Source organism: Centroberyx gerrardi, chromosome 16, assembly GCF_048128805.1.
Source record: "Centroberyx gerrardi isolate f3 chromosome 16, fCenGer3.hap1.cur.20231027, whole genome shotgun sequence".
NCBI classification, from domain to species: domain Eukaryota; kingdom Metazoa; phylum Chordata; class Actinopteri; order Beryciformes; family Berycidae; genus Centroberyx; species Centroberyx gerrardi.
The window spans coordinates 19,540,510-19,553,813 of NC_136012.1; the positions used below are offsets into that span (position 1 = coordinate 19,540,510).

The 13,304-nt window shown below is 40.3% G+C and overlaps 1 protein-coding gene across 1 annotated transcript in view; it reads right to left on the reverse strand.

Moving 5' to 3' along the window:
• Positions 1–13,304, reverse strand: part of diaph2 (diaphanous-related formin 2) — a 386,425-nt gene that overhangs the window by 141,809 nt on the left and 231,312 nt on the right. The window contains exons 23-24 of the mRNA XM_078288946.1: positions 3,477–3,578; positions 805–1,044 (exon numbers count right to left, since the gene is read on the reverse strand). Of these exons, the coding sequence (XP_078145072.1) occupies positions 805–1,044; positions 3,477–3,578 (342 nt within the window). The remainder of the gene's footprint in view (positions 1–804; positions 1,045–3,476; positions 3,579–13,304) is intronic.

Below are 13,304 nucleotides of genomic sequence, written 5' to 3' on the forward strand. Positions count from 1 at the left end.
TAATCTGCATTTTACCACTGTCCCTGCAAAACCAGAGTCAAAATTCAGGTTGATGGACACACATGACAGACCGGCCCCTGGGAGATTTGTGTGTCCTTGGCAGGACAAGGAGGGACAATGGAGAGCTGAAGGTGGAGGGGTCAGTCTGTGCCCTTCCCCTTGTTCTTCATTCCCATCACCAGCCTCCTCTTCCCTGATGAGCCCATTAGGTAGCCTAGACCCGCCACTCAGGGGGCCATTTACTTGATTGACCAAAGTGAGAAAGCAGACATTTTTTCTTGTCCGTCAATAATGGCCCAATCAGCCCCCTGAGGCTTTACCAAGCTCTACACTGACACTTCGCTCTGATTTAGTCAGCTTGCAGGAATACCGAAGGAACACTGGATTTGCCACACCAATATACCCAGATTTGTGCTTCTGCGTATGTAGCATCAGTTTTCATCTGTTTAACTGTCCTCTCCCCAGACCACAGGAAAAAAAATATGATGATCATGTCCGGGGACAACGGTTTGTATGATATTGATGACCTGAGAGCAACGTTTGATGAGGACAGTGTGGACGTGACTTGAGTGGTGAATAGAGTTCCTCCACGTTCAAAGCATCGGACACAACTAAATTTCAACATGTATATGGTAAAGGCATTGTCAAACTCAGATTTCCTAAACTTCAACTTGGATGTGATGCTTTCAGTGATGAAAACACTATCAGCCCATGTGTCTCCTCACCCATAGTGACCCCATTTGTAACAAGATACAAATGGGGGATGTAATATCGCTCATCTATGTCGGTGTGTTAGTGTGTTACCTTGCAGAGGAAGTTGATGTTGAAGCCAAATGTCTGGGCATTCCTTGAGCCAGCATTCATGTAATTGCCAACTAGCAGCACCAACTCCAGAAGTTTGCTAAAGCCGTCACTCTTCTTCACCTCCTCACAGGCGAACGTCACATTCATGATGTCTGGCCGGATGTTATTCACTTGCTCCTCAAAAGTCAGCTTGAACAGGATGCCGTTGAGACGTGGACGTAGGAGCTTTACTGAACTCATCTGTGGGTGAATAAGAGGACACAAAGTAAATAGTTTGTATTATATATAAACAAATAACTGAGGCCCAGTAATGATCTAACAATGTGTGTACTTTCAGGATAAATCCCTTAAGCAAACATGTTCAGCTTAACTGTTCAAGTTCAAAACTTTTCCCCATTTTTTTCCCCACTTAAGTACATGTTGTGTAATGCCTTTAATTTTAAAAAGGGAACTCTGTCAACAATATGAGAAATTATACCTAAAACATGATTAAGATGCAGTGAGTCCAATCCTCTATCTAGCTTAAATGACACGGACACTTTCCTGCCACCTCCCAGACAGACTTTCATTTGAGAAAAAGAACGCATCTCCCATGAAACAGATTTTTCAGTAAATAATATAACACCCCCAATCAATACTTGTTATTCCATGGCTGTGGGGCTTGGTTGTGAGTGGAATCATTGAAGCTAGTAAAAATGTAAGGAAAAATGAGAGAAAAAACAGAGTGATGAAAAAGGGAGGGAATTAAAACGAATAGGGCTTTGGCTGTAAGATATGTGGCAAAGCAGCAACCACAGACACATTCTACAGATTGCTGCATAATCCGGTGCTTGGAGGCAGCCTTCAGACCCAGCCCATAATGTTTCATTACTGCTCAAATTTATTCATGTATGTGAGCAAGTTGTCTATCAAAAATCCCCTCCCCCCACACCAATATTCCCACCCACCCAAATTCCTCTTAACACCCCCCCAACCCCAACACACTCCCCTCTCCCTCACTTGAATTGATTCGTCTGTATACAATAAGGAGAAATCACAATGAAAGAGAGCAAGTTGGTGACAGCTCTGGCAAAGGAAAGCTTGAACATGGCTTATTTCCCAGGGGAACTAAATAGCTCTGCATTGAGAAGCTACTTCATCAGTGGGGAGGTATATAATCACAACATCGGTGAGATCACAACGAGGGAAAGTGTCACAACTTGCTCCATTACATCTCCTAAAAGACGTAGGCGAAGAAAAGCCTCCAACAAGTAACGAGACTGACTAGAAACAGGGTAGCATGCCTGTGACCCTGGGGTTTAATTGAACATTTCTTTTGTAATTCTGTGCAATGCACTGCTATGATCTTGTTCTATGGATACATCCATGTGTCTCTGCAAAATAAGACAAAGGTATGTTTATAGGTAACACTTCCTTTTACAGTTAGTATAAGTACTAGGTATTTGCCAGGTAAATGGATGGAAAGAGTACTAAATTAACAAGTAATTACAGCTGTAATTACTTGTGTGAACAGCTTGGTGATGTACTCCATGTAATTGATTTACAATTATCACCTAAAGGTTCTTTCTTTTTTGATGTTGAGGTAATCTATGCCTTGTGTAACATGTTTTATACATTACAATGATTTCTATAATAGTCAGAGTTATGCCATTCAACTTCTATCATGTAACTACAGTTACTTGAACTGATTAATAATACCATGGGTGTTTTTAAGTAATTCAACTTTGATTTCTAAATATTACAGCTGTAATTACTTGGTATTTAATATTCTTACTACATATTTTCCTGGCAAATACTTTCAGTAAGTTCTTTCAGTGACTCTAAAATAAGGGTTTTTAAAAGAGTAGTATGACTAACAAAGTGTAAAATATGTTACAGAAGGCAGGAGTTATTTTAACATTAAAAAAGGAGAGCTTTAGGTGATCATTGAAAATGAATTAAAGAGGAATGGTGTGAATCACCAAGCTGTCCTGCCTTAGCTGTATGGTTTTCAAAAACTTTATTACAGACAGGATTCATAGCCTAAGGGTATGATTCCATCATGAGACAATATTGACAGGTGATGTCAAAATATGATATTTGCTGAGTTCTTGATACTGAACCCCCATCAGAAAGGATACAACCATGTTCTATCTTGGAGTCAAGTGTTCATTATTTATTAAAATCACAGCTTCTGCCAATCGGAAGTTGGTCTATCACATTTGACTTGCCCGAAAACATGCCCTTTATATTCTTTTATTTTTATTCATAAATTATTGTATATTTTTACATTGACAAGACCAAATAGCATAGAAGGGCTAGACGCTGCATTTATTCCTCCACATTTCTAAATAGTTCATTTCTAAATTTCCTGTTCCCTTGCACAACCACCGGCCCAACTCAGGAGTCCCAAATAAAGAGGCAGACACGACACTGGTGCATGAAACAATGATGCTAGAACAAGACTGACAGAGTGTGTAAGAGTATATGAGTGTGAGTGTGGAGAGAGAGAGAGAGAGAGAGAGAGAGAGAGAGAGAGAGAGAGAGATAGACAGAGAGAGAGAGATAGAATTCCTCAACAGTGTACAGGATGCATGAGAGTGTTTAGGGAGTATAGGGAAGTGTGTGCATGCGTGTGCATTACTGTGTGATCTCCTGAGGCCATCCAGTAGGCTCCAGGATATTATACTCACCACAATGCCAAACTGCTCCGACTCCACTAGCTCTTCATATTCACCCTTTAGTTCCGCCAGCGCGCTCAGCTCTTTCTGCTCTGGCAGGTTCTTTATCAGGTTCTGTAAATGCGAGCACACACACACACACACACACACACACACACACACACACACACACACACACACACACAGAGCCACTGTTAATGCGGATGCCACTTACTTGCCACGCAAGGACTATAAAATGCACCTCACAGACAAGGAAGACAGGATACCTTAGACAGCAGAGGGAGAAAAATATGCATAACACCAAAGTATACAGAAGTATGGTATATCACCCTGAAATCTTCTGACAATTCAGATAGCCTCCTTCTTAGGGGCGGCAACAGCTTAATGATTGGACAGGTGAGCTGAGGTCAGTTGTAGCTCTTAAAGGGGTGGACTTGACTGGTGAGATGGTTGCGAGTCCAAATCCCATCTGAGCATGTAAAGTAAACAAGACACACTTCACCTTTCCTCACCAACTACTGCTGAGGTGCCCTTGAGCAAGTCATGCAACACCTTACTGTTCCAGTGGAACTGCTCAGTGGCCACCCAGTACAAGACTGTGGTTATATTGGGCAGCTCCAACTTGTCTGGTCAAATAAGGGTGAGGAAAACACAACTTTTTATAGACATCTATTCATACAGATAGTACAAGCATTAAACCGGTACATGAACTTGTGCCCTTTGAGGTACTGCTGTAGAGGCTTGGATAAACACTGGTACTGACATGTCAGGTTTGTGATGTATTTGTGAGTAAACACAAGTGGCACAGAAAGCTTTGCCTTTGAGATCTGACACTGTTAAAGCAAACATTTAATATTTCATCCCATATACAGTATCTGCCTTTATTTTGGTCCATATCTCAGTGGGGATACACAGAGCAGGTTTGCTGATGGTCTGGTAGGAGGATGAGTAGATAAGGTGACATAATCACTGCTCACTGTTGGCTGTTTATTGTGATAGCAGTGAATCTCAGTCAATCACTGTTCACCCACGTCAATGACCTTCAGCTAACTGACCATCGACTGCATAATCCAACATACAAATTTGCTATTTGTTTGCTACTTGTCTGGTAGTTTTCACTACATGGAAGCTTGAATAGGAGAAGGAGAAGGAGAAGGAGAGAGAGGGAAAGAAAAGGAGAAGGAGAAGAAGAAAATGATGATGATGATGATGATGATGATGATGATGAAGAAGATACAGCAGATGATGGTGGGAGGGGCTGTGTTTTCTGTAAATGTTAATTGTTCATGTAAAGGTCAGCCGAGTTAATGTAATTGAGAAGAGCGACTTCTCCCCTCTTTTTTCTAAGAGGAGAAGGAGAGGAAAAGGTGCCCTTTTCCTGGTCTTCTCAAAGCTTCCTCCCTCATTAGCTCCCCAAATTTATTCAGCAGGACTGGCGGACTGGCAGACTGGCGCAGGGTCACGTGGTCAGATGGGAACACAGGCAGGGAAAACAGACAGAGAGCAGACACTGCCACTGGGCCATGGGCTTGGCTGGCCACAGCTATAGACCTCGGCAGCCATCGCAGACTACATGGCCAGAGTCTGCTGCCCACTAATGATGACATCTCTGTCTTTCCCTGAGGGAATTCAGCAGTATAAAAAGTAAGCCATAATGCAGGCCTGGCTAGTTCCTGTTTGGGAGGGAGCCATTCTATCAAATGTTGCTTGTTTTTGCTGCAGCCCCAATTAGAGTCTGCAGCAAGCAATGGTGCCTTGATAATGAAGGCTTTTGATCATATGGGTAGAAACAGCACAAAGAAATCAGAGCACTTGTAGCTTGTCAATGATGTAAAAACTTCTATTTGTGTCAATGTAACTAAGAATTATATAATAATTATATGATCAGTGGACTTTTTTTTTTCTTCTGTGTTGGAGCAATGGGTATATACAGCACATTAAAAAACACCTATTTTCATTCCAATATAGGGCTTGCTAATTATTCACTCATGACCTTTCAAGAAGAACCCCTTGCTGATTATGCAGACCAGTGAGTCCTGTTTCACACACCTGAGGACTCCTTCTTATAGAAATGGTAAGATCATTTTTTTTTCTGTGCTTGCTATGGCTGATTGAGTTAGCATGATTCTACAGTCTGAATCTCTTTGATGATCTAATACTCATTTTTGTTAATACATGCAGGTAAATCACATATCACAGTAAACAGTTCATTCACTGTTCATTAAAAGGTATGTGTAGCTGTTCCTGAAAACCTCAAACAAAAGGAAATAATAATTATTAAAATAATTCCCTCTTTATGGCGGCAAGTTCTCACAATGCTTGCTAATTATTCACTCATATTTTATTTTATATTATTCATTTATTTATTTATTGATTTATTTATTTTTTATTTATGTTCAGAAAAATAAAGCTACACCTTCCTACCACAGCAAATTAAGCAAATTGTTTAGAAAGCTATGCAAGCATATGGCAGGAAAATATTTGCAACTGAGCAGCAAAGATCCGCCATAAGAGGAGGGATAAGGCCTTAAATTGTAAATAAAAGTGTCTTTTTTGCTCTCTTTTCTTGAACTCTAAGGAACATTAGCAGCTGGATCAAAGAACAAAGCCCTCCTTGACAATGTATCATTGATTCTGAATGGAATTGCATCAACACAGTAGCCAGCCATTCATCCTCTGCAATAATCATTGCTAATGCTCTGGGAAATCCGATTATTTGGGCTGTTTTTCTCTGGCACCGCTTGCTGAGCAAAGATGAACAATTAGGGGTATGTTCTGGCCCTTATGAGCCTTTTCCAGTGTGTTCAGTGGTTCCGTTTCAGTTGAGTCTGGTTTGGCACAGTATATACAAATGAGGAGAAAGTGTCTTCGGCAGAGCCGTTGTTTCTGAATTTATTTCCTGAATGTATGTCCTATATCTCCTTTCCCTCTGGGTGTTAAATTAATATAGTTCATATATTATATCCATATTTCCAATACTTGTCAGTGACTGCACAGTGCATGTTTAGATGGTGCACAAACCAAAAAAACTCATACATATAAGTTATTTGATACAAATTAACTAATCACACTTGGTTAATTTATGCTCCCATTGTTTTCATGTAGTGTCTACAAGTCTGCATGATGTGAATGATTTTGAGAACCATTTCTTAAAAACACAAACATCCATGTGCACAAACACTTGTGCGCGCACACAGTTGTGTGAGAGCACACACACACACACACACACACACACACACACACACACACACACTCACACTCATTTAATTTGCCATTTCGACAGTAGGGGCTTTTGGTTGTTATTACATTAAGAGTGGATTTAATGTCTTAAATAAGCTGAAATAGTTTGGAAACTACTCAAAATGCTACAATGTAAGAGGTCTGAAAAAGTCAGAAAGAAGGCTGCGAAAAAGAAGACAGCTGAGATGGAATCCACCTTGTGGTTGTCATTTCATTTGTCTGTCATCTAGTTAATTATATGAAGCCCCATAGAGCACGATTGACACAAAGGCAGCACCATATGTGTGGCGATGTGGGAGGCTGGGTGATGATGCTGGGCCAGACTCCTCACTGCAGGCCTCCAGACACACTCGGCAGTCTGGGAGAGATTACTGGAAGGATGCTACCAACACTACACATTCATTTACTGCCTTGGGCGAAGATGAAGGCACTGCATATCAGCACACATGCCAGGATACAGCAATCCACTAACAACAGCAGCAACCAGCAACAGCAAAACATTGTTGGTTAGGTGAAAACCTCATAACTCCTGCTTGGTATCTCCCAGTCAATAATAAATACATATGTTAGGGTAAATGTGGGGAAATGGTAAATGTATACATTTGCCAGTAAATGTACATATTTACCAACGAGGTGGTAAATACACACATTTCCCCGTTGATGTGAGTGGAAAACTTATAAAGCGCTGGTCACAGTAGCGCGAGGCTCTCTCACTGTCTCATCACTACGACAACATCAGAAAATTGGCAAAGGGAGACCCAGCCTGAGTGTTTGGTAAGTTTTCTTGCATGGTCCTGGTTGACCCGCATCACAGAGTGCAGCGCATATGAGGCCAATTTGTTTTATTTATTTTTCCAAACTTGTGCGCATTGGCATGTGTGCCTCTTTACTCTTTACATAGGCAGATATGCTGTTGCTGTGTTGATAGCCTATAGTATTCAGTGTATATGTAGCTTGTAGCCTGATTGATTTTATATTTTAGTCCAATTGTGGATGCACTACCACAACTCATTCCCATCCATGTGTACAAATAACTTGTTATTAATATTTATTAAATCATTATTTTCAATCAATATCCTAATCTGATTAAATTCATCAAAAGACTCTCAGGTGCAGAACTGTAGCGTTAGACAGTACGCACAATGCACAATCATTGAGTTACAGATATGCCGTCAGCAGAGAGACTGTGAGACAGCCTCGTGCTACTGTGATTTGTGTTTTCCACTCACATTACCTGGGAAATGTACACAGTTACCTACAGATTTACCTTGGGGAATGTGTATATTTACCAACTCTGTCGTAAATGCATACTGTACATTTACCAGTTTTCTACACTTACCGTAAAATATACAAACAACACATTAAACTGTAGTGAATATTATGTAAAATAAATGGTACCACTGCTACTCTGACTGTGAAAGGTCTGTATTTGAGGAATGGAAGCGGGTGTAAGGGTAAAGGAGGGTGTAACAGTAATGAGATACAGGTTACGGTTCACTAAACATTTGTAGAGGATGACAGTATCTGTAGGGCTTTCACTTCCATACTTTGATCTCGGCTGCTGTCAACCTGCTTCCATTAAATCAAGTTCGCAGTTTCACAGCAACCGTGGACCCATGCCAAGTTAATACAGTTTAAAGGGGGTATTAGGCGTACATCAGGCATACACTTAACCATGTCGCTGACTTGATGGTGTTGAAAACAGCAGGTGATGATGTACTGCAACACACATGCAAGTAAAATGTCCAAATGCCTTGATATAGGCCTTTATGTAGTGACAGTGCGCACCATCCCTCATATGGAATCAAAGAGAGTGTGATTCTGAACAATTCTTATAAAATTATGCATACTAGGGTTGTGTAATAAATTAATGTGAAGTCAAAGTGTCAACCTTACACTTTGAGTCAAAGTGTCAATTTTCCTTTTGTTGGATGGGGAAGAACTTACAAACTCTACTGCACCTACTTTACAATACCTGGCTTGTCAAATATACTTTTCAGAGAAGCATATTCCCAACAGTGACGTCAAAATGAAAAGAAAACCAAGAACCCTCAAGATATAGTCTGAGAGACAGGTCAATCGATAAAGCTTTTCTCAGAGCAATAAACTCCTTATTAAACTGGATTAAATAAAGTAGAAATGAGGGAGAATCTCATGATGTCTAAAAAATGATCCAAGTAAACTTGGTGTTCCTCTCTGTCAGGCCTATGGGAGGTCTACAACAAAGACAGGAGAAGAGCCATATCTGCCATGTGCTTGACAGATGTGATTTTCTCCTTTTAATTGATTTTCTCCACAATTTTGGGAGACAGAAGAGCATGTGGTTTTCTGTTTTGTGATGAAGAGAAACATGGGACTGTCGTCTCCCTGCCGCGACACCTCAGCAGGCTCCCTACCTGGCTCAGGGTAAATCAGTGAAAGGCTTCGGTTTGAATCAATAACAAAAGAATAGACAGACAAGAGCACTTTTCAACAGGTCTAAAGCCTTACTTTTCAAACTAACGCTTGACAGTTCGAAAAAGACGCTGCATGCAATTTCAAAAGTTGTTTCAACCGAAGCTTAAACTCATAAAACAAGAAAAGTAACTGTGCACAACAGTTTGTGGGTGCAGGCAGCATCCATCTCAAACAAAAGGTTACTAACACAGAACTGGAAACTGAAAATGCAGGCTATCAAGTTATGGCTTTGCATATGAGAAGTGGCATAGTTTTGACAGATAATGCTTAGTAAAGTTGCACTACAATACATACCCTCCAAGTCAATTTTTCATATTTATGAAAACATCATTTGACACACTGTACTATTAACTGCTATTAATTTAAAATTACGGGAGAGTGTTTACAAATAAGCAATTGGTTTTATTGTTTGTCTTTCAACAATTCATCTAGACCAATAAATTAGAGGCGTGACACATAAGAGAAGACTACGAACAAAAGGGATCTTACCTCGCAAGTAAATACATTGAACAATGAACATCAGTCATAAAGGCTCTTACAGACATATACAATCTACACTCTGCCAAACCGTACAAACACCTCAAATCTCACTATGAGCAAAGCTCCGGCGACAGACTGACAGGCAACAAACCAAGTGTGACAGATTCCAAAATCGCATTAAACTAAATGAGAAATGCAGTCAGTGAGAGACACAAACACACAGGGAGAGAGAGAGAGAGAGAGAGAGAGAGAGAGAGAGAGAGGGGGATTAATTTGAGGGTCGAGGCTAGGAAATCTGACAGACCTGGTGTGACATTAAATTTGTCTTTCAAAAGGAAATATGGGCAAATTTTTGAAATGTGCACACCTGAGCACTTACATTTACCGTGGAAGGTGTGAAGCAGGATTAGGAGGAAATTAACACGGCGAATGGAGGGTTCATATAGCCAGAAAGAGAGGAAGAAAGAGATATACAGAGAGATAGAAATTGGGAGAGAGAAAAGGAGAACAACAGAAAAAGGGCACAGGAGAGTGAGCGAGAGAGAGCAAGCGGGATAAAGACAGAGACTCAGACAGAGAAAGAACAGAGACAGAGAAACAGAAACAAAGAGTGCTTCTGATAGCTTCTCCCACCCCTAACCTGAATCTGCTGTGAGCCCTCAGGCCATACTCATGGATCTGGCTCTCATAGATTAACTAAAAGGTGACTTTAAAATGTGATTCCACAAATGATCATTTAATGTATCAAATCATTTCTGATCTAACACCTCTCTACCTCACACATGAAGACAATCTATGCATAGATTACATTTAAAAAAAATTCAATCTTCTCAAGGTGGAAATGAGATGAAAAGCTTGTGTTACCTATCTGCACTGCAATAAAATTATGTCTCATTTGTGGATAGTCCATCTTAATACAGTGTTGTCATATGATGGGACTGTCAATCAAATAAGCAGAGAACAGCTAGCATACAAAACAGTAATATAAATTAATTTGTTTGGGGAGTCTGCTGTCTGAGAGTGTCTCTCTGAGTGATGTGCCATCTGTCACTGAAACAAAGACACAGAATTGGAGTGAAAACAGAAAACAAGTTTTTTGTTTTTTTTATTCACTCAGTTAAGAAAATGCAGCACTCAGTGTGCCTGAGGAGAAGCTGCATGGACTCCACCTAATCAAAATTTAACAATTGGTGTGTGTGTCTGTGTGTGTGTGTGTGTGTGTGTATGTGTACAATTGTGTTTTTAATCAATATTCAGACCTACGGACAAAGTACCTGGCCTAGACCCGATGGCTAGAGATCAGCGGCGTGGTGATGATCAGTGAAAAGTACATGTAGTACCTTGGGTCCCGGCCATCATTTTCTGAAGCACATTTGGTATTGCACCAAGCCCAGCCCCTTCTCCTTTCCCCTACCTTTACTTTGTTTATTCAATGCTACTCCTCGTTTTCTGTATTATTTTTCCAGCTCTACCAAATCCAGCATAATGTATTTCACATTTCATTGTTAAATTAGCATTTGATGCAGAAGGGGGTTATGTGCTGTGTGCCAAAATAAACCACAATTAAGCTCAAGGGGGACCCAGTTTCTCCTGCTTAAGCTCTAATCCAACAGGCCCAATGCGCAGCCATACTTATCGCCTTGCCCCACATGTGCACTTTTACACCATGCAAATGATGCCCAACAATGTGCCAGGTTGCTACAATCACCTGTTGTTACAGCAGGGAACAAAGGCTGGCATAGGCACTGCCAGAACCTGCAGCCAAAGGGCTACCACAGGTAATGATGGGGCCATGCATATGGATGAGCATCACGGTGATCTGGGTGATTGACAAGAGAGATAAACAATAATAACAAGCAAGGCTACGACGAAGGACTCTTGTGAGGCCTGGCTGCAAAGGTTGTTGCCATGGCGAGGTGAAGGAAAGCAGTGCATAGCAGAGAGAAAGCTGACAATGCTGGCGTTAGTTCAGTACAGCATATCCCAATAAATGAAAGCAGTGATAGTGTTCTGGGGAAACTGATGGAACCGGTGGTCTGTGTACATGTGTGAACGGCCACTACACTTACGTTGAACTGAGAAATTACAGGGTCAGGGAGAGGAAATAAGTTATACTAACAGTTGGCCTGACTTACAGTTAAACTGTACTTCAGAAAAGTATGCCAGTATACCACTGTATGTACCACATGTATGCATTTATACACACAGTATGTGTGCATGTTGTGACAGTGATTCTTTTTTAAACATTGCATTGTATCATTTTGACATACATTCCGATGCTCAGTCAGGAGATCGAAGAATAGGTGTAATATGTATGATGTCCTATTGCCCATGCCTTAGTCCTCCTTGGTATACAAATGTTTTCCACTGATTACTTAAAAGGCCTGATATCATCCAATGACTGCTTCAAATTATGTGCACACTTTAATCATTGAGGAATGCTGAGTTTAGATACAAAAGATGCTGGACACTTTTTCATTGCATTTCCTTGATATTCTCACCAGTGCATTTGCACACAACATAGGGCAATGCTAATTACAAATGAATAGCGGTGGTGCAGCATTAGTCATTAGCCTTTCCTTTTGAAAAGGAGATGGGGTAATATAAAATACATTGGCCGACATTAAACATTAAGAAGCCACTCTGATATTCCGCAAAACAAGCCCCCAGGGCCGCATCATCTACTGACGAGAGTTAGCTTACCACACACACCAAAAACTGGGCGTGCTTAAAGATTTAGTGTTGACTCCCTCTCATCTCCCCCAGCTAGATCGAGTGGCGGGTCCTGGGTGGGGAGGGGAAATAGGAGCTGCTCAGCAGCAGTCTACATAACTCTCTTATTTGGCTTAAGCAGACTGTAGTTCCTTCTATATACATAAAGAACACATTTGATGTAGTCCAGTCACATAATTTTGCTGTTTGAACATGCAAGTGTTTGTTTTGACATCATAAGTACTTCATTAGTTGAAACAAAAGTATTCACTGAAAGGAAAAAGCAAAAAAAAACAAAAAAACCCCCAGAAAAATCTGACAGGTTTTGTGATAAGGAGCTAACTTTGATGTAGCTTTACTAGTCCAACTGGGTGTTTAGTGGGTTCTAATTCTGTAGATGCAATCACACATATTCACAAACCTACTTTGATTTCAGCTGAGTGTATAAATACTGCAGTGCTTATGTAATTTGGTTGTGTTATTTGATGAAGTGGTTGGTTCTAGGAGAAATAATAAAAATGTTGGCAATGTTATCTATTTTAATCTTGTCCACACAGTACCAATATATCTGGGGCCAAGTTTAATCTTTTGTTTCATTGAATATATACTGAGCCTTGCAAATAAATAATCATTCATTACCTGTAAAGTCATTCATTCAATTAACTGTAGCTATTGAATTAGTTTGATAGAGATGAAGAAGATATGTCTATGGTCTTGCATCCATTGACTGAACAATGCATTGTACATTATAATAAAACAAAAGGAAATGTTGAACTGGCATACTAGGGCATGCCGTAGAAAAATGTTATTTGAAATTAATGCTTACCTTATTGATAATTACCTACTGACTTGACTTAATGTCCTTACGTGTGGAATATTTACCTCAATATATAATTCTCAAATTCATTTTGATAGCATAGTATAATGGCAGAAGAACAATGAGACCATCAC